The 21,470-nt window shown below is 57.9% G+C and overlaps 1 protein-coding gene across 2 annotated transcripts in view; it reads left to right on the top strand.

Moving 5' to 3' along the window:
• The window catches only part of Smarcd3 (SWI/SNF related BAF chromatin remodeling complex subunit D3), a 32,282-nt gene that overhangs the window by 1,568 nt on the left and 9,244 nt on the right, over positions 1 to 21,470 (top strand). The window contains exon 2 of one of the 2 annotated variants that reach the window (XM_069997108.1): positions 1,288 to 1,427. In XM_069997108.1, the coding sequence (XP_069853209.1) occupies positions 1,389 to 1,427 (39 nt within the window). In that variant the 5' untranslated portion in view covers positions 1,288 to 1,388. Of the gene's footprint in view, positions 1 to 1,280; positions 1,428 to 21,470 lie in introns of those variants that run through there. The other variant, XM_069997109.1, reaches the window with a different exon arrangement.

The following is a 21,470-nucleotide window of genomic DNA, read 5'->3' as shown; positions in this document are numbered from 1 at the left end:
CATCCCTCCTCCCCTGCCTGGCATCTCTCCTCCCTCCTCCCCTGACTGGTACCTCATCCCTCCACTGTCACCCCTCTACTCCTTGCCTGGAATCCTCCTCCCCCACCTGGCATCCTCCTCACCCTGCTTGGCATCTTCTCTTTATCTGGCCTATCCCCTCCTCCCTTCCTGGCATTTTTCCCCCCTCCTCCTTTTCTGGTGTGCCCCCCACTTTTTCCACTACTACCCCATCTGGCATTGCTCCAACCTGGTACCTCTTCCTCTTACCTCCCTCCCTGGCTGGCAAAGTCCCACCCAGCTCCGGCCCACCTCCTCCGCCTCCTCCCTGGCTGCAGCCTCTGTCCCCCACCTGGGCCTTCCTCTGCCCCTCACCTCCCTGCCTTCCCCCGTCTGCCACCTGATGCCTGGCGCTTCCCCTCTTCCTCTGTCTGGCACGCTCTCCTCCCCTCTCCTGGCACCTCCCTCCTGCTCCTCCTAGCATCCTCCCACTCCCCCATCTGCTGTCCTCCCTCCTTCCTATAGCACCCTCCTCCTCCCCTGCCTGCTCCTGCCCTCCAGGGCTCCATCTCCCAGGACCACCCTCTGGAACTCGGGTTGTCCCTTGGTCCCGTGCCTCCCTCCCTGGTCTGGAGCTGGGCCTCTCCTGCGGGCACCTTCGCCCTCATGCCACAGGGAAGGGCAGGAAGGCTGCCCAGCGCCCACCCACGCTAGCTTCCTCTGCCCTTCCTTTCTTCCTTCCCACATGGCCATCTCTCTTCCCACATGCTGTGTGTGACCCCCGACTTGTCCCAAGCCCTACCCCATACCTGAGGACTCCAGAAGTGTGGGACTGAGCCCAGCCCAAAGCCCTGGGGTTGAGGGGGAGAGGATGTGGGGAGGTTGGGGCAAAACAAGGAGGCTGTGACCCGGGCCTCCGTCCAGCCCTGGGGTGACCTTACACCATCCAGTCCCCCTGCAGGCTAGGGTCTCCTTCACCTCCAAGCCCAGCGACCTCCTTAAACCTGCCTGGCCCTGTCTTGGGGTCCATCCTTCTAATCCTCCATCCTGCAGGACCCCCAGACGGTTTTCACCCACATCCGACACACACTTGCCTGCTGATGCCCTTTCTGGGGTTACCCGGGCCTGCGGGTGGCCCTCACTGGCCCTGGGTCCGGGCCTTCCTGGCCAGCGTCCTGCTGCCTTTTCAGACCTCCTTTCTGGGGAGTGGAGCGTCCTTGCTTGCTTCCCGAGGTCCTTTCCATGCTGCCCCAGGGCCCAGGCACGTCTCCCACAGCCCTTTCCTTTCAGATCCTCCTCACCATGGGCCTTGGTGCCGCGGGCGCCGCGGGCTCTGTGCCGGGCACCGAGGCCGCCCTGGATGACGCCCCGGTCGCAGGACGCAGCCACCTATGACTCCAGGCCTTCAGCTCCCACCCAGCGTGGTACAGGTAGGTGCCTCCTCACCACCAGCCAGAAGCGGGAGCTCAGACGACCGAGAGCCGGCCCCCCAGGCCCTCCGCAAGGCTGGTCCCTGCCGGCCGCCCCAGGCCCTCCGCAAGGCTGGTCCCTGCAGGACCTGGCGTCCAAGCCACCGCGCCTCCCTCACCCCACCCCCATGGCTCAGCTCCTCCCTGACCCTCAGCCACGTCCCTCCTTCCACGTTGTGCTGCCTCTTGTGAATGTCACCTCCTGGCATCCCTAGGTCCTGCCTCTCAGAACCACTCTAAGTCAGGAATAAGCCAATCAGAGGCCAAGTTATTGGGGCGCAGGAGAAAATGGGCTGGGGCTCTGGCTTCTTCCATGTCCTCCCATCTATACTCACCCAGACATACCCATCTCTGTCCTCACCCAGGGAAAAGCACCCTCATGTGCACCTGTCTCCAAGCACACATGCACGGGCATGCACGCACACACACACATACATATGCATCTGTGTGCACACACTCACACGTATATGTGTGCATGCACATGTGTGTACATGCACCATTTCCTCTCAGCTAAGTGGGAGGAATCTGTAGATTCCTTGGCACAGTTTGGGCTTGAAAACCTACAGATGTGTGCAAACCGGGCCCAGCTCAGGCTGGGGTTTGTTCCTCATGGGAGGGGTAGCTGTGACCCGACTGGCAAGGAGCTCAGACGCACCGCCTCAGGCTGATGCTCAGTCAGACTCTTTTGAGCCTCTTCCCCAAAGAGGAGGAGTTTAGCCTGGCCAGTCCCTCAGCAGTGCCCCCGGTTCAGAAGGACATGCTAGGGCTTAGGATGGAAAAGGTGCTTGCCCAGACTCCTACTAGCCATGCTTGGGGGCTCCAGGAGGCTCTACAGAGGGAGCAGGCCTTGCTCTGAGGAGCTGGGTATCAGAATAGCAAATCGAGAACAGAGGTGCTGGGCGCTAGTAGTTCATGCCTGTCATTCTAGCTACTCAGGAGGCTGAGATGTGAGGATCACAGTTCAAAGCCAGCCCAGGCAGCAAAGTCTGTGAGACTCTTATCTCCAATTAACCACCAGAAAACCGGAAGTGGCACTGTGACTCAAGTGGAGAGTGCTCTCCTTGAGCTGAAGAGCCCAGAGTTCCAAAAAAAAAAAAAAAAAAAAAAAAAGAGGCAAACCAGGAGCTGGTGGCTCACACCTGTCATCTCCTTAGCTACTTAGGAGGCTGAGATCTGAGGATCCCAGTTTGAAGCCAGCCCAAGTAGGAAAGTCTGTGAGACTTTTCTCTAATGAACCAGCAAAAAAAAGGAAGGAAAGAAAAGAAAACAAGCCAGATGTGAAGGTGTGGTTCTAGTGGGAGACTGTCAGCCTTAAGTGAAAAAGCTAAGGGACAGAGCCCAAATCTTGAGTTCAAGGCCCAGTTCCAGCACAAAAATAAAAGAGCAGTTTGAAGGGATTCTCTGGAGAGAGGCCTGGGAGACCTGCTTCCGCGGGCGCGGGTGGACGGGACGCAGCCTGTCTCCGTGAATCCATCCTCACAAGCGATCCTCGGGCTGGCACAACCCCTGCGCCCCCCCCCCTCCCGCCTTAGCTGGCCTCCAGACAAAATGCTGCGGCTTTCTGGCTGCCAGGGAAGCCTGGCCCAGCCCCGGAGGATTAGAGCCACACAAGGTGGCAGGAAGCTCCAGTCACCATGGAAACAGGAACAATGTGGACCGGCAGAGAGCCTCAGGCCACGGCCTGCAGAAAAGTCAGTCAGGGCTCCCAAACGAGGATTCTTCCGATTCCTTCCCCCTGCGGGACTGGCTTTTTGTGGGGAATCCCAAAGAAAACAGGGTTCAATAGTGTGTTCCCTGAGTCCACCCACGCCCTCCAACTCAGGCATTTTAAAGTTCTGGGAGGCCTGAAGGGGGAGGCCAGGTTGAAGGGGGAGGCCAGGTTGAAAGGAGGCTGAGTTGAAGGCTGAGAATGCACCGGAGTTGGCCTGGGAAACGCAGCCCGCCGGAGAGTGCACCGGCCAGGTCCCACAGTGGCTCCCAGAAGCAGCAGGTGAATGGCCAGAGCAGAGGGAATGGAGCACAGAGGAGAGGGGAGGAGACAGGTCTGGAAGGGGAGTTAGGGGTCGTGGGCACCTCCTAGTAACCCCTGGTCCCAGTGTGGCCCCCGGAGAGCCCGGTGCACCAGCCACCTGAGGGATGGAGTATGACGCATGGGGGCGATGGGCATGTGATTTTAGAGTCCTGTTCATGTAGAACCAGGCCTCACAGAGGCCGCGGTGGCCGGCTCTTGCTGGCCAGGGTTCCTGCGTGTGCACTGGGATGCTAACCAGCCCCGCTGGGTGTCCAGACGAGATGCTCCCTGAAGCAGCTGCGGACCGCTGCAGGCCCTGCGTGCTCACTCTCACTCACACGTGGTGTGATTGCAAGGAGAGCTGGGTGTTCAGGAGCGTTATTACAGAGCTGGGGGAATGAGCTGGAGGTGTGGGTGGCAGGGGCTGAGCCGCTGGATTGGATGAGAGGATGAGCGAAGGGTTCCGGGCATCGGCGGGGTTCTAAAACCTCTCAAGTTAGGATGGCAGAGGCAGAGGCGCTAGCTTGTGGCCAGGGACTGCTCCTGACAGAGGGACATGGCGGGAGGGGACTGTGGCTATTGTCCCCACTGTCTCCTGGTGGTAAGATGAGGAAGCCTTGGTGACTTCTAGAGACCAGGCGAGAGGGCTGTGGTTCCTGTCAGCTCGTGAACGTCCATTCTGTTCATCTGCTTCCCAGCGTGAGCCGGTTCTTTGTCACCCAAGCTTACTTCCTGAGAATTTAAGAACATGGCTGCAGAACGTGCCCCCCTCCGGGCGCTGGTGGTACACGCCTGTCATCCTAGCTACTCGAGAGGCTGAGATCTGAGTCTCGTAGTTCACAGCCAGCCTTTGTGCAAAAGTCTGTGAGACTCATCTCCAATAAGCCAGCCAAAAGCTGCAAGTAGAGCTGTGGCTCAGTGGTTGAGTACCAGCTTGGAGTGAAAAAGCCAAGCAAGATGGTGAGGTCCTGAGTTCAAGTCCCCATACTGGGACACATACACAATGAAGAACATGTGCCCTCTCAGGCCTTTACTAGAATTTACAACTTCCCTGGATCATCCTCCAGGTGAAAAGATTTCCCCAGGCTGAAGAACATTCTGGGCCCTCACAGCATGGACTGTGAGGGAGAAGTAGAGAGAGAGGATGACAGGGGACAAAGGACTTAAAGATTGAGGGGCTGGGAAGGTGGCTCAGTGGTAGAGCACTTGCCTTGCTTGCCTGAGGCCCTGGGTTTGATTCCTCAGCACCACATAAGCAGAAAAAGCCAGAAGTGGTGCTGTGGCTCAAGTAGAGCGCTAGCCTTAGCTGAAGAGCTGAGGGACAGCGCCCAGGCCCAGAGTTCAGGCCCCACAACCAGGCTTGAGATAGCAAAGGCACAGGCCGGGGAATGGAGCCTGAGGGGGGACGGGGGAGGGGGGAAGGGGGAGGGAATCCTGTGGTAGCCAAAGGAGGCTAGTGCACAAGATGTGGTCTGAGCTCCTTCCACCCCGCCTACCCCATCCTGAAGACGCAAACCGAACCACTCTGTCAAAGCACTGCGATTCCTCCACCCGCCCGCCCGGCCCTGCTGAATGACAGACAGGGAATACAGAGGGCAGAGTTAGGCAATGACCTCAGCAATGTCCCAACAGTCTCCTAGGGCTAAGGCAAGACCTGGAGCAATACCCACCAGCCCCATAAATACCGCGCGTCTTGCTTAATCCCACGATCAATTGCAGGGCAACCAGGGGCAGGCGTTGCTCCCTTCAGGAGACACTACAGTCATATTTACAGCCGGGTGACTGACTTACAGGGAGCCGCAGGAAGGATTGTCTAAAATGGAGTCAGTCTCTGAGTTGGAGCGATGGTCTCACAGGAAATATGAGTTGTATCAGCACGCTCGCCCAGCAATGCCCTGAGGACAGTCAGTGCCCTGAGGCATGAAGACAGTCCTTACTCCTTACCCTTTAGATTCAGGACTTGGTGGCAGCCAGGCTGAGAGCCTGGGGAGGGATTCATGGAGGGGAAAGTGGACTAAGAGAGGCAGCGCTGTGTCCCGGCTCGGGACATAGGATGGGAGCAGACAGCCTTTCCTTTGCTTGTTTTCCCAGAAGCGCAGGGCTAAGCAGGGGGAGGCAGACCTGGCCTCATCCCTTTGCTCCCCCCTTCCCAGGAGAGGGACTTGTCTGACCAGCATCAGACCCTTCCTGCCATGTCAGACAGAGCCTCCTCCCTACAGGGCAAAGGGTGTGTGTGGGGGGGGGGGGGGGGGCAGAGGGATTGTTCTAGAGCCTGGGAAATGGAGTTGACATTTCCTTGTGAATGCATGAAGACAAGCCGCGGGGCCAGGCCAGCCACACTGCTGGGCAGCACTTGGTTCAAATCCAGGCCTGGAAGTGTCCTTTGACACTGTCCCACTCCTTATAACTCCCTCGGGAAAATCACCAAACCCTTCGATTGGGCTTTATTGCCCACATTTCATCAACGCGCGCGCGCACATGTGTGTGTGTGTACATGCACGCACGTGTGCTAATATGGGTGCTTGAACTCAGGGCCTCATGCTCTTGTGTGGCTTCTTCACTCAAGGCTGGCACTTTAACCACTTGAGCCACAGCTCCACTTTTGGCTTTTTGCTGGTTAATTAGAGATAAGAGTCTCACAGACTTTCCTGTCCAGGCTGGTCTTGAACCTTGATCCTCAGATCTCAGCCTCCTCAGAAGCTAGGACTACAGGTGTGAGCTGCTGGCACCCAGCTGCATCAACTTCTTAGTCCCCATGTGAGCCACCTAGCCGTGCCACTCTTGGCCTTCTCCTGGGCCACTGTACCAGCCACCTACCCCCGACCTACCAGAGCAGGCCCAGGCTGCCTGAGACCTGGCAGTTCCTTATGGGCTACAAGCTGCAGCCTTTGCTCAAGGCCCTCACTCACAGTTCCTCCCGCCCAACACCTGTCCTTTCCCTTTCCCCAGGCTAATTGCTCTTTGTTCTGCATCTCACTTTCCAGGAATAAGTCCCACTGGCGTCTCTCGCCCATGCTGAATTTAAGGTTCTTTGTCGGGGTCCTCAAAGGCGCGGCTACACTGTGCTTTTGCCTCTTCTTGCCTCCATTTCCCCTCCAAGCCCCATTTCACCACCGGCCTTCCTTACCCCAGTCTCTTACTTAGAGGAAAACTCAGCTTTAAGGCTGGAGGGGGTCCAGCGCCATGGAAGGGCGCATGCTCAGCCTGGGTGCTTTGCTGCACAGAATGGAAAAGTATTTCTGGAATGAACAGGAGAGGAATGAGGAAGTAGAGACTGGGGTTGGGGGGGGTGCTGAGGTGGCTCTGACAGCTGTTTCTGAGACAAGCCCAGGATCTTTCATGCTACTTCGGGCCTCACAGTCTGCACCGTGACCTGAGGTGGCCTGCTGACCCCTGAGCTTCTCAGAGCAGCAGGGGCTCTGGGTCTCCCTCCCACAGCTGCCCTGTCAGGAGAGCTCCGCATCCCCAAGCCCCTGCCATCTTCAGCTGTTGCTATGGTAACAGGGAATCTCCCAGCCTCCCACCTTGGCCTAGACCTTAGAACTCCTAGGGAATTGGCCTCTTCTACTGCCAAACCATCCGTTCACCTCTGGGCACCTGCAGGCAGCCCTCCCATGTGCCCTGTCTCCTGGGAACAGCCGGCGCTGCCCCCTCCGCCATAGTCCTTTCCTGAGGTCTTGGGCTGAAAGTGAGCTCTGACCGTTCCGGGGCGGGGTGGGGGGTCTTGGGGGGTAGGGGAGGGCAGCATGGAAGAGGGTCCCAGTTCCTGAAGCACAAGTCACTAACTCCCTGCACAATGGGACCTGAGGCATGGCTCGTGTGGCTAAAATGGGACGCTCAGTGCAGGGAACCAAAGCCAGGGTCCTCTGAGCGTGTCATGAGCAGGGACTCTGCCCCTGCGCTACATCTCCAGTCCTGAAATCAAGTTTTGAATTGGAAAAATACAAGGCTGAGCCGGCAGGGCCCTGGAGAGAGCCCCGCAGGGTGCCGGGGGAGGCTCTGGGGAAGCTAGGAGCAGGCTGAATCCAGCAGGGTGGGCTTGGGGAGGGGGTCCCCGAGACTCGGGGCATCCAGGACCAGCCATGGCCATCCGCGCAGGCAGGGCGTCCCCCTTTGCACCGGTGACACTGCTCTGAGACACCATCTCTTCTGCCAGGGGTTTTCCCATCCCTCCACCCCTCTGCAGCTCCCCTGCGCTCTAACCTGCCACCGTACTTGTCTTCTCAAGGCCCGCCAGGCCTCTGACCCAGCCCCCAGCCCCAGCTGCTTTAGGCCACATAAGTGGCCTCGTGGATTCTTGTTTGTTTTTGTTTCTTGTTGTACTGGGGTTTTGAACTCAGGATCTCACACTCTAACTCAATGCCTCACAGGTACTCTGGCACATAAGCACACTTGCACTTTATGGGTCCTTTTGGAGATAGGGTTTCACTTCCTCCTGGGTATGCACTTGGACTGTGATCCACCTATTTTTGGCTTCCTGCCGTTCATTGCTGGGATGACAGGCAAGATTCAGCTCCCCGTTGTTGAGGTGGTGTCTTGCAGACTGCTTTCCCCCAGGAGGACCTGGAACTGTGATCCTCCCTTTTTCAGCCTCCTGAGTACGTAGGATCACAGGCATGAGCCCCTGGAATGCTGCTATTTTAGGTTTAGTCAGGCAATCTGTGACTGCCCGGCCCCGATTGTCCCTTGCCTTCCCCAAATGCAGGCCAGACCTGCCGAGCCAGGGCTGGCTGTGCCCTCAGTCCCCAGGGGCTCCCAGAGCCCACCATGCCTAGCCACGCTAAGTAATGGCCTGGCCACCTTTGGGGGCTGTAGCGCCCCTCGTGTCCTTCCTCATGGACCGGTTCAGCCACGCTGAAGGACACCCGCCTGGCCCGCTAGTGCCCAGGCTGACGCGGGTCAGCAGAGGAGGAAGAAAGGCAGCCAGAAACACCACATCCCCAGCGGGACTTGGTGGGGTACCCTCTGCTCTTCAGCAGCTTCTCTGCTGAGTGCTGCTCCTGCGCAGACCCCCCCCCCCCGTCACTGCCAGGCAGGGTGGGGCTTCTCTGCGTCAGATTTGGACTGGCAGCTCACGTCTGTCATCCTCCCTACTCAGGAGGCTGAGATCTGAGGATCGCAGTTTGAAGTCAAGTCAGGAAAATCTGAGAGACTCTTATCTCCAACTAATCACTGAAAAGCCAGAAATAGAACTGTGGCTGAAATAGTAGAGTGTTCGTATGAGCAAAAAAGCTCAAGAACAGCGCCCGGGACCCGAGTTCAAACCCCAGGAGGGTTCCTCCCTGCAGAGACGCTGGTCAGGGTCTGCGTGGATTGTTTGTCACACAGGACAGGTGGGGTCGAAGGGCCCAGCGATGCTTCCGCCATCACCCAGTGTGCATGAGCCATCCTGGGGGAGACAGCAGGGCTCAGTGGCCAGTTTCTTGCCCAAAGGCCAACAGTGCCAGAGTTGAGAAAGAAGCATCTAGAGTGTGGGCTCAGGGTCGGCACCCCATGCTGCCTGCAGAGGAGCAGGGCCCAGGCCTGGAGAAGACAAGACGGGAGACGTGGTGCGCTGGGCAGGGCGGTGAGACCCCACGGTGCAGAGTTGCTGGTGACAATGGACAACCTGCCTGGGCCGTAGAGGGGAGGGGACGGCTAGAAGGGGACGCGACCAGCCTTAGTTATTAAGGTCTGCAGAAGGGTGCAGGTCTAGGCCCCACCTGTCCCTTCCCTTGTCCCCTCATGGGGCATCTTCGAGAGGTTCCTTGGCTGTCTGGGAAGTCTAAGCCTAGTAATGAAGCAATGTGTGCTGACGCGAGGAGCTGCTGAGCCCAGCTTTGACCTCAAAATCCATGACTACAGGCAGGCCTCACAGGCCCATCCCTTCTCCAGCAGGCGTACTTCCACTACTCCCCAGGAAGCCTGTGATCTGCCTCACTTAGAACCTGCTGCTGCTCCCAGCAGGATCTCCCGGTTCTCCAACCCCCCCACCCCCACCCCGCAGTGGCACCTGGGAAAGCAGACCAAGGTGGGTGTCCTGGAGGCCACGAACCTCCCGAGGCCTGTAGACTGGGGTGTCCAGGTGAGGGTCAGGGAGATGTGTCACCCTGATGATTCCCAAGTGTGCTTTCCACACGTTACATGGGTGCACACGTGTGTTTCTCCACCCATCATGCAGGCAGAGCCCCGAGCCCAGGGCTCTTGCTGAGTTGGACTAGAACTCGCCTTTTATTTAACAGAAGTAATTTGAGGAAAACCACCTCCAGTGCGTTGACATTTCCTGCAGACACTTGACGGCAACAGGAACTTTTCTGGAATTTATATTCCCAGGGCTTGAAGCAATCTGCTGCAGATTTTTGGGGTGTGTTTTAAGAGATAATTGAGGGTAAATCAGCTTAAATGCACAGGCCTCCAGGGACCCTGATTTCCTTCTTTAAAAGGCCAGGTGTTTGGGGAGGGTGAAGGGGCAGTGGCGGGTCTGTCACTCTCTCCAGCAGGCATGCGGTCCCCAGGGGCTGCTGGGGCGGCAGCTGGGGGTAAAGGAAAGAATTTCAGAACTTTGAGGTCGGGAGACTCTCTTCTCAGCCTGCCTGGCCCCGCCCCACCCCATAATAGCACAGTTCCTTTTGGGAAGTCACCGCTTTCAGAGCACTGCTGCTTACAGCATGCACCTATCGCACCTAGCGTTATAGTAGGAACCCCCGGCTGGCTGGCTGTGAGGGGCAGATGGAGGTTCTCTAAAGTACTTGGTCAGTGATAAAGTTGTAGTGGGCGCTGGTGGCTCACACCTGTGAGTCTAGCTCCTCAGGAGGCTGAGATCTGAGGAATGCGTTTCAAAGTCAGCCCGGGCAGGAAAGTATGTGAGACTCTTACCTTTAATTAAACAGCAAAAAATCCAGACGTTGGGCTGAGAAGGTGACTCAGTGGTAGAGCGCTTGCCTTGCATGCCTAGGTCCTGGGTTCGATTCCTCAGCACCACATAAGCAAAAAGAAAAAAGCTGGAAGTGACGCTGTGGCTCAAGTGGTAGAGCGCTAGCCTTGAGCTGAAGAGCTGAGGGACAGCACCCAGGCCTAGAGTTCAGGCCCCACGACCGGACCCAAAAAAAAAAAAATCCAGACGTGGAGGTGTGGCTCAAGTGGCAGAACACTGGCCTTAAGCAAAAAGGCCAAGTGAGAATACAAGGCACTGAGTTCAAGCCCCAGTAATGGCACTAAAATGGAAGGAAGGAAGGAAGAATGGAAGGCAGGCAGGCAGGCACTGGTGGCTCATGCCTGTAGTCCTAGTTACTCAGGAAGCTGTGATCTGATGATCTCTGTTCAAAGCAGCCTGTCAGAAAAGTTCCCATGAGACTTTTATCTCTAATTAGCCACTAGAAAACTGGAAGTGACTCTGTGGCTCAAGTAGAAGAGTGCTAGCCTTGAGCAAGAGCTCAGGGACAGTGCCCAGGCCCTAAGTTCAAGCCCCATGAGCAACCAAGAAATAAAGAAGCCAAGAGGAGAGGGGGTTCGAGTCCTGTGCACGTGGAAGACCGTGTTACCAGTTCTGTGAGTGGGAGCCAGGCGTAGGCTGGCTGCGTGGGTTCAGTGCGGCCTTTCTCTGTCTAGACCTTTGGTTTCTTAGAGGTTTTGCTGGGTAACAAATATCTGGAAATTTTCAGTGAACAACACAGATTTTTTTAAAAATCTGCTTTTCTCTCTCTCTTTTTTTTTTTATTGTAAAAATACTGTACAAGCCGGGCGCTGGTGGCTCATGCCTGTAATCCTATCTCCAATAAAACCACCAGAAAACCGGAAGTGGCGCTGTAGCTCAAGTGGTAGAGCGCTCGCCTTGAGCTGAAGAGCTGAGGGACAGCGCCCAGGCCCAGAGTTCAAGCCCCACGACCGACAAAAAAAAAAAAAAAAAAAAAATACTGTACAGAGGGGTTAAGTTACATGAGTAAGGGAATGAGTCCATTTCCTATCAAGCATTGTTACCTTCTCCCTTGTTTTTCCCCTACCATCCCTTCCCTCCCCACCGCCCCAATTTCTCTATTTTTAAAGTTGTTGTTATAAAGGTGAAGCACAGAAGGGTCACAGTTACATAAGTCAGGTGAAGAGTACATTTCTTTTTGGACAATGTCACCCCTTCCCTCGCTCCCTCCCAGTCCCCACCAGTCATACAGTTCTTTTTCAACAGAGTCTAGTGCATACCACTGCTGCTCTGGTCCACCCTTTGTCCCTCCATTTTTGTGCCCTCCCCCTTACCTTCCCAAAGACAGATAAAGGAACAGACGAAATGAAAACAGAAACAGCAACAAAGAAAAAAACCTCTTGTTTTCATTTCCTGGAGTTCATTTTGATAAATATTACTTTATATTAGGAATTATGTCTTTGTGTTCCTCCCCTAAGAGTATCCTCCTTTGGTCCCACTGTGTGTCAATGCCCAGAGTCCTGTGTAATTTATTGTGCCCCAGTGTATTCTAGATTTAGCTTCCACACGAGAGCAAACATGAGCCGTCTGTGTCTCTGAGCTTGGCTTACCTCATTTAAAGTGATTTTTTAAAAATAGGAAACATCTTCCTTTTTAAAGCTTGTATTTCAAAGAGGGGAAAGGGAAGTTAGTGTTAACATAGTAAGTCAGTAGGCTGGTGGAAGATATGTAGTACTGGAGGGAAAATGAGCAGAATGAAAAAGTCAAGGAACTGCTGGGTGCTGGTGGCTCACGCCTGTAATCCTAGCTACTCAGGAGGCTGAGATCTGAGAATTGTGATTCAAAGCCAGCTCAGGCAGGACAGTCCGTGAGACTCTTATTCCCAGCCTCTGTGAGATTCCTATTTCCAGTTAACCACCAGAAATTGGAAATGGAGGTGTGGCTCAAGTGGTAGGGAGCTAGCCTGGAGCAGAAAAGCTCAGGGACAGCACCCAGGCCCTGAATTCAAACCCCCTGACTGACAAAGAAAAAATGAAAGGGAGGAGGAAGATAGGGAGGGAGGGAGGGAGGGATTGAAGACAGGCAGGTAAGCCAGGTGCCAGTGGCTCTCGCCTATAATCCTCGCTATTTAGGAGGAAAGAAGTGGCTGCAGTTGTTTTTGGCTCTTTTTAATAGATCGGAACAGATTGTACCTGGTGGAGAAGAGCATGGAAACTAGAGCCATGCCAATGATGAGGGGAGGGGTCCAGGCAGGTTAACTAGCAAGCTGAGGAATAAAGCTAGCAAATACCCAGCATTTCGGAGGGGCCCTGAGGAGACAGGCAGCTGGGGCAAGAGAGGAACACGAGGAGGGGTGGGGTGGGGGGTGAGAGCAGAGGGCAGGGGTGTGGAAAGTGGAGCAGACCCTGGGGACCTCCAGGACCTTGGTCCACACTTGGTCCCAGGAAAAGTTCTGAGTCAGTCCAAGCACAAGAGTAGGACAACAAGCAGGGAGCCAGTGGCTCACACCTGTAATCCCAGCTTCTGAGGAGGCCAAGATCTGAGGATCATGGTTTGAAGTCAACCTAGGCAGGAAAGTCCATGAGATTTTTATCTCCAATTAACCCCCAGAAAACCAGAAGTGGTACTGTGGCTCAAAGTGGTAGAGCTTTGAGTGATAAACCTCAGGGACAGTGTCCAGGCCCTGAGTTCAAGCCCTATGACTGACAAAAAAATTTTTTTTAAGTAATACAACAGCCAGGTGCTGGTGGCTCACACTTGTAAGCCTAGCTACTCAGAGGCTGAGATCTGAGGATCGCAGTTCAAAGCCAGCCCAGGCAGGACAGTCTGTGAGACTCTTATCTCAAATAAACTACTAGAAAACCAGAAGTGGTGCTGTAGATCAAGTGGTAGAGCGCTCGCCTTGAGCTGAAGAGCGCAGGGACAGCGCCCAGGCCCAGAGTTCAAGCCCCACGACTGGCCAAAAAAAAAAAAAAATATATATATATATATATACAACAAATCCTTTTGTGTTTTTTGTTTTTAAACCAACTTTGTGATTTTTTTTTTTTTGGCAGTACTAGGCTTTGGACTCAGGACCTTGTACTTGCTAGGCTGGTATTCTACCACTTGAGTTATATCTTCAGTCCTTATTGCTTTAGTTATATTTTGAATAGGGTCTCTTGTTTTTTTCAGGGCTGTCCTTGGACTTTGATCTTCCTACCTGTGGTCTCTCACAGAGATGACTATAGGCATGAGGCACCACACCTGGCTTGTTCTTTGAGATAGAGTTGCTCTGGTTCCCCCCGGCCCCTTGGTTGGCCTCAAACCTTCACTCTCCTCATCTCTGCTTCTGAAGTAGCTGGGATTACAGGTGTGAGCTACCATGCCTGTCCCCACAAGTTTGTGAATTTTGTTAATGGGTAATAACTAGATATTACAGAATTGTGCACAATTAGAGATGAAGTGGTGTAGACCACAGAATTAAATGGAGCAGCCTTTGGGAAAGGTCCATCTTCAGTATTTTGCTTAACTCTCACTATGTATATCCCAAAGCACGCGTGCAACTTGAAATCGTGCGTCAGTTCAGAGGACCGCCCTTTGGCTGCCGTTGGCTGGCAGCAGGTCACAGCGGCTGTGGCTGTTTAGAAGGGGAAGATGTGGCCGTGTCAGACCGCGGAGAGGTGACAGGTGGTTGCATCCTGGTCCAAAGCTATCAGGACTTGGCTTGGGGTTGGGTGTGAGCGTGCGTGGAGGATCGAATGCCAGGATGATCCTACGGCTGTGCACTGAGCAAGCGAAAGGGAGGAAAGAGGCAAGAATGGGAGAGAGGAACAGGACTGAGTGTGGGCGATCTGTTAGAGACCCTAGCAGGATGAGTCACAATGGGATGTACAACTGGGTCTAAGTACTGCGGGGAAGGCCTGGACGGACGGGGACCTTGTCAGCATGCAACTGGTCCTCAAGGCCCTGAGACTGGATGGAGCTGAGGTGTTCCGGGTGGGAGCCCCACGAGGCACCCAGACACCGGGAGGAAGATGAAGAGCTGGACGGCGGGGATGCCTGAGGAAGGGCGGCGCCGCGGGCAGCAGGAAGCCAGTTCTAGAGGACAGCGCAGTCAGGGTCAGCAAGACGAGGCCTGGGATGGAGGGGCATTCGGCAGTGTGAGGTGGCCAGCGTCCCTACCTGGGCCATTCTTAGGGGGGTGTGTGCCTGATGTGATCGCGGCGTGAGGGAGAGGTGCAGACAGCAATACAGATGTTGAAGAGCTTGGTTTCCAGCCCAGGCAGGAAAGTCCATAAAACTTATCTCCAATTAACCACCAGAGAGACAGCAGTGGAGCGGTGGCTCAAATGGTAGAGCACCTGCCTTGAGTGGAGAAATCTCAGGGGTAGTGCTCAGGCCCTGACTTCAAGCCCTAGGACTGGCACAAAAAGAAAGGAAGAAGGGAAGAAGGGAAGGGAGGGAGGGAGGGAAGAAGGGAGGCAGGGAGGGAGGAAGAGAAAGAGATGGTCCAAGGTGCCAGAGGAGCTGCAGGGTTTGGAGACCAGTGAATTGGGCAGAATATTGCAAACAAAAAGAAGAGACTGTCAGAAAGCTGGGTACAAGGGACTGAAGTCGGGGTGCTGTAGCTCCTACAGTGGTCTAGAAGATGACTTTGGGAAGCCGGACGCCGGTTGCTCACGCCTGTCATCCTAGCTACTCAGGAGGCTGAGATCTGAGGCTCATGATTCAAAGCCAGCCTGGGCATGAAAGTCCCTGAGACTCTTATCTCCAATAAACCACTCAGAAACCGGAAGTAGTGCTCTGGCTCAAGTGGTAGAGGGCTCGCCTTGAGCTGAAGAGCTGAGGGACAGCGCCCAGGCCACAGATTGTAGGAAGGTAATTGGTTTAAGCAGGGGCCACAGCCCTCCAGAACAAAGACCTATTAGGGGTGATAAACAAAGCCAAAGGCCTGGAAGCAGCAGGGAGGAACAAAGATCCCTACCCCACCCTGAGCCAGGGTTGGGGCCTGGCAGTGGCAGAGAGGCCAGGAGGTCTGGGTAAGGAGTGCTCCCAGGAATGGAGTGATAGACACATACCCAACAACAGCTGTAAGGATTAGTGGGAGACACGAGCAGGAAAGGTGGGGGTACATAGGGCTTCCTGGGGCTTAGGGGGCAGAGAGTATGAGGATAAAGTGTGTCATTAGCTCACGCATGGTGTCCTGAAGGTAGAGCCATGGTGGGGGAGAGGAGGTGAGGCAGGTGGCAGAGGTCAGGGCACAGAGAGCTGAGGGCCTGTGTCAGATCTGTGAGCCACCCATCCTGGCCTCCTCCTGACAGGGCCAAGGTAGTTGAGGGGCTCACGTACACTGAGTCCTCCTGCGCATTTGGTTTGTAGGATTGCTTAGTTTGGGCAGTACTGGGATTTGAACACAAGGTCTTGTACTTGCTAGGCAGGCACTCTACCATATGAGCCATGTCTTCAAACCATGTTTGCATTTGTTATTTCAAGGTAGGGTCTTGCTTTATGCTCAAGCCCAAGCTGACCTGGGCTGTGATCCCTGTGTTGCTGGGGATGACAGGTGTGTGCCACCATGCCCAGCCTTTGCTTTGGAGCTAAGAGTCACAAGCTTCTCCCCTTGCCCTGGGCTGACCTCCAACTTTAGTCCCTCAACCTCTGCTTCCCACATAACTGGGATTATAGTTTTTTGGGGGTAGGATTGTTTGTTTTTGGAAAATGAGACTCTGAGTTTGCAAACACTTTACCATTTGAGCCACTCCAGGCTTTTTTTTTTTTTTTTGGTTTATTTCTTTCAGAAAAGGTCTTGCATTTTTGTCCAGACCAACCTCAGATTGCAGTCCTCTTACCTCTGCCTCCTGAGCAGCTTAGGACCATCAGTGTGTTTGCTCATGCACACTTGGTTTTTGGATAGGGCCAACTTGTCCCTGGACTGGCCTGGAACCTCCATCTTTTTCTGAGTGTTTTATTTGTATACCCACTGCCCATGGCCCTTAGGTCTGACTTCTCCAAAATGCAGATGCAGTATTTCCTGTCTGTGCAATTCTCTCTCAGGTGACAAACTAAATCTAAGCATGTTTTGGCTGGTCAAAGCAGCAGTTTATTCCTGCCTTAAAGTCTCCAGAAGTTTTCCCAAGGGAGAGGCAGGGCTTTAGGCCATCAGGAAAACTTTCCTGACACTAGTCAGGTGAGCGCCACAAGACAATGGAGAACTGGAGGTCACGGGATGAGACACCCCCTCAGCTAGAAAAGGACCAGCTGGGTGCCACGGGCCAGCAGGTATGGGCCGCTGGAAGAGGTGCAGTGACCTGCTAAGGGCTGGGAAGATAGGAGATCTTGGCCCCGGTCCGGGCTAGGGGTGCGGGCCAGCCCTCTACACCTTCCCATCATCCTTGGAGGTGGAAAGGCCAGCAGTGCCCTCAGTGCACAGATGAAGACAGGCATTTCTCCAGGAAGTCACAGGCCCAGGGCCTCAGAGATGGGCCTGAGAAGCTGTGGCTCCAGCAGCCAGCATGTTGCTCCCCGAACCTGTGTCCTCAGCCCCGCAGTGTCCCACACAGAGGACTCAGCCAGTATCTGCAGACTGGAGAAGGGACAGGAAGAGTGGGATGGGGGCTGCGTGGCCCCTAGAAGCTCTGGCATCTGGGACTGGTCAGGAACCCAGCAGGAGCAGGACCTCAGCAGGGGACAGAGGGCTTTGGGCAGATGGTAGCATCTTGGCCCAAGAGGTGAGGCAGCCAGCGATGACCCCCGAACTCCCAGAGAGGAGGGGAAGGCTGTGGCTGCCTGGAGCTGGGGCCTGGGCCGGTCACACACATCGGGGCCATGGGCTCCAGGCAGACCTGCCAGGTGTTGATCTACAGAGATGACAAGTGACCCAGCCTGTCCTGGCCCAAAGGTTCCGCCACTCATAGGGTCCTGCAGGCCAAAGGCAGGGCTGTGCTGCTGGGGGACAGGGGATATAGCACCCCTTAGGGTTCCATAGAATAACCCCCCCCCAGACATACAGACACACACACACACCAGCCTATCCACGCAGAAATGAGAGCCAGGCCTAGGGAGCTCCTTTTATTTGTACAGTGCCATAAGCTGTTGTAAAAGCTACTGGGCATGAACTGCGATAAGGGACCACCCCATTCATGGTGCCGCAGGGTGAAAACTGGCTGTGAATTCAAAATGTGCTTTGCCTCTGGGCCAGAGGCCCAGCCCTGCGTGGCTCCTCCCGCAACCAGCAACCAGCAACCAGCGCTTTCAATGTTTGCCATTCATTGTGTGTGTGCTGGGGGGGGAGGGGTGTCAAGGAGCATCCTATTAGTCCCCGGGCAAAGCCACGCAGGCAGAGAGAGCACAGGACTGTTCACATTCAGCTAACCTTTATCATGCACCTGCCCACCCTGCAGGACCCTGGGGACCCCACGGTAAGGTCTTTCCCTCCTGGCAGGGGCCCACGGCAGGTGTGGCACAGCAAATGAGTGTGAGAGGAGGGAGGGGGCCTCAGGGCATCCACAGCCGGCCCAGGGCATCCACAGCCGGCCCAGGGCATCCACAGCCGGCCCAGGCCCACAGCTACTTGCTGCGTCTCATGTCTCTCTGCTGTCTCTCCCTCTCCCTCCCACCCCTTGTCTGCGTGGATCCTGTCTTTCTGGAATCCCTGTATTTCAGAGTAGGAAGGGCTCTGGAATTCCCTCGTCAAACTCCCTCCCTTGACTCCTGAAGAAGCCGAAGCAGAGATAACAGACTCACCCAAGGTCACGAAGCTATTCCTGTGCCCTAATTTCCTCTGTGGGTTTTTTTCCCTTTCTTTTTCTATCACCTTTGATGTGTGCACATGTGTGTGTGGGCACCTGCGCATGGTGTGTACCCAAAACTAACACAGAAAGGCAAAATCACGGGGAGAGAGAGCTTCCTTCCCAGTAGCCAATGGTGGCCCCGGGCACAGAAACCTGGCGCACACAGGGCAGGTGGAGAGAGACCATGCCGGGCACCCGCCTGATCTTCCAAATGTCCTGTCTTGGAAGGGGGGTGCGGGGACCCTCCTCCCATCGCTGAGGATCCCTCCTGGCTCCTTGGTCTAGCCAGAGCCCCCCCTGGCTTGGCTTAGCCAGACAGGGTCCCTGGGCATGCGCAGGGGGTCAGTAACCAGAAAAAAGGGGGGTCGGTGAGGGCGGAGGTGGGCAGGTCGCAGAAGTGGGGGATCGTCACCCCGAGATTTCCGAGGGGTTTCTCTCCACACACGTGGGGTGTTACATTCCGACAAGCAACGCTGCATTGCTGGGGGTGGGAGCAGGAAGGGGGGTGGGGGTCTCTCCGTCCTTTCTCCCTCCAGGTTCCTTTGTTCCTTCTCTCCCTCCCTCCTCTCCCCTGCCGGCCTCCCCTCTCTCCTTCTAGCCTTCCACCCCCTCCCCTCCTCGCCCTCCCCTCCTCTGCCCCCCATCGGTGTCCCCAAGTGGGACCCGAACGGAGGGCGGGAGGGCGGGGCTCGGGCCGGGCCTGTCGGCCGTCTTCCCGCAGGGAAGGGGTTAAGTCTCTTCCCCGCACCCCTCCTCCCTTCCCGCCTCCCGGGCCGCCGCCGCCGCCGCCGCCGCCGCCGCCGCCGCCGCCGCGCAGTCCTGCAGCTGGGCCCCGGGCTGACCTTCACCGGGAGGGAGGCGGCGCGCATGCCCGGGCCGGGGGCCGCGCGGGCGGGGGCGGGGGAGGGGCGGCCCGCCCCGCCCCTGCGGCCGCCGCTCGCCCCGGCGCGGTGGGGGGGGCGCCGCGGCCGAGCCGTCCCGCAGGCCGCGGCGCCCGCGCGCTCCCCGCGCGGGGAGCGGCGCTTTGCCATTTGGTGCCGGCCGCGCGGCTCCGGGAGAAGGAGAGATGGGGGGACGGCAGGGGGGACTCCGGCTTCGGGCGGCCGCCGCCGCCGCCGCCCAGCCACGCTCGCGGTCGGCCCGAATGCAGCCCGAGTCCGGCGTCCCGGCTCTCCCCGGGCCTCCGGACCATCCCCGCGGGGCGACGTGGGCGACGTGGGCGACGTGGCAGTGGCGCCCCGCTGCCCGCGGGAGCTGAGCCGCTGGGGATCCTGGCCCTTTGTGAGGAGGGCGCCCCGGCCAGGACTCCCCCGCCCCGCCCTGCCTCCGGGTGGGCAGGCCCCGGGTGTCCGCACCCCCGGGCCGCCCCCGGGAAACGTGTCTGCGCGTGGGATGCGGGGGTGGCCCGTGAGCAGGCCCACGTGCTCCCGGTCCCGCCGGTGCCGGTCACCGGTGTGCCTGGCGATGACGCGGGCGGGGCGCGGCCCTCACCGGTGCGGCGCCCGCGTCCCCGCCGGGCAGCTGGGGGAGGGACTTATCTGTGCATTTGAGTGACAGCTCACACGCGCCCTGCGTCTCCCCGTTCCCCCCCCCCCCCGTCTTCCAGCTGCCCAAGCTATGGAGCCAACCACCCTCACCCCAAGAGGCGAGAACACGAAGCCTGACCCCATCCCCAGACCTCCAAGGCCTGTGGCTTCCCACAGCCCTGCCGGATGCACCCACGGGGTGGGGGGATCCACGGCAGACGGCGGCTCTGTCCCCCGGCCTGTTGCACCCTGCAGGCATCCATGGGTCCCCGTGCCCAGGCATGTCCAGAAAGCCAGGCTCTGACCTCAGGGACCAAAACCTGCTTAGGACGGACACCAAACCTAGCCGAAGCACGGGCATTCGTCCAGCCCTGCTCGGGCCGGAGTAGGTGGTATTGGAGAGGAGAAAGACGTGGGCCCGGGAGGCACCTGGAGGACGTGGGCCTGGTGGGGCTTTGAAGAGCAGTGTGGCGAGGAAGGCCGAGGGCGGGGAGGCCCAGCTGGAGAGGAGGGGCGGCAGCAGGGACGCGGTGAGCGAGACGGTCGCCTCGCCGGGCAGGGCGGCAGTACAGCATCCCGGACAGGTTGACAGACAGTGACAGCCAGGAACCCGACCCGGGCCCAAAGGAAACGAAGCCACGGACAGAAAAGCCTCTCCGCAGGACAGGACGCGCTTCTACTCTGAAGATATTCCCGAGGTCAGGGGTCAGGACCCCCAGGGCCAGGATGGGTCTTCAGGACCCAGCTTCCCGTCGGCGGCCCACCGCCCTCCCTCCCCGGGATTCCGACGGCACAGCACCCCCTCCCCCCCAGGGCCGGGAGCTTGGCCCACTGCCGTCCGTCCACAAGCCCACCCTCTCCTCCTCTCGAAGGGGGCGTGGCCTCTGGTGGGCGTGGCTCCGGTGCTGGCTCCGCCCCTTTCCCCGCTCCCCTCAGGCCGCCCTGACTCTGGCTCCCCACACGCACCCCTGCCCTCTGGGGGATCCCGAGGCTGCCCGTGCCTGGGGGTCCCCACTCCAAGGCCACTAAGCCCTGCTTCCCTCGCTCTTTCCAACTACTCACCCGAGCAACCCGCCCGGACTCTGTGCCATTTCCTCGCGGTCCTGTGGAGCCCGAGCCCCGACACCCCCGTGTTCTATTCGGAAACACTTCCCCTCTTGCCCTCACTTTCTCACACAGAGACAAAGACTCCCAAGCCCAGAAATAGCCTCGCACGGAGCTAACGACGCAGGCCGTGCCCTGCCCCGCGCGCGGCAGGGGTGCCCGGCCCCGGCGTGTGTGTCCGAGCGCGCGCGCGCGCGCCCACCCCGCGCCGCGCCGCCAAGGGCGCGGACACAAGCGGCGTGGAAACCCGGGCTCCCGCCTCTGCGGGCGGGCGCGGGCAGCAGCGTCGCCCCACCCGGCACACCCACCGCGGCCGCCCCCCTCCCCCGCCCCGGGCTCCTTCCCACGAATGTTTCCCTACTTGGCCCGCCGGGTCTCCGGGGAGAGGGCCTCACAGGCGGCCGCAGCCACTTGGGGGAAGAAAGTTGGAACGGGCCGTTCCCCGCCGGGCCCCCGCCGGCGAATCCCTGGCCGGGAACTATTTGTGGCGAGAGCCGAGTGGCCGGCGAGCCCCCCGCCGCCTCCCCCGCCCCCCTCCGGCGTCCCCTCCCCGCGCGGCCGCCCCGGGGCCCTGGGGCGGCCTCCGCCGCCGGCGCCTCAGCCCGGCGCCCGGCCCGATCGGCGCGCCCGCCGCGCCTCCGCGCCGTTCGGACCGCGCGCGGGGGCCCGGGGCGGCGGGGGGCCCGGGCGGCGGCCGCG

Source organism: Dipodomys merriami, unplaced genomic scaffold, assembly GCF_024711535.1.
Source record: "Dipodomys merriami isolate MVZ:Mamm:240054 unplaced genomic scaffold, mDipMer1.0.p SCAF_5, whole genome shotgun sequence".
NCBI lineage: Eukaryota > Metazoa > Chordata > Mammalia > Rodentia > Heteromyidae > Dipodomys > Dipodomys merriami.
The sequence above is the reverse complement of the archived record's forward strand: the minus strand, read 5'-3'. Positions and strand labels throughout refer to the sequence as shown.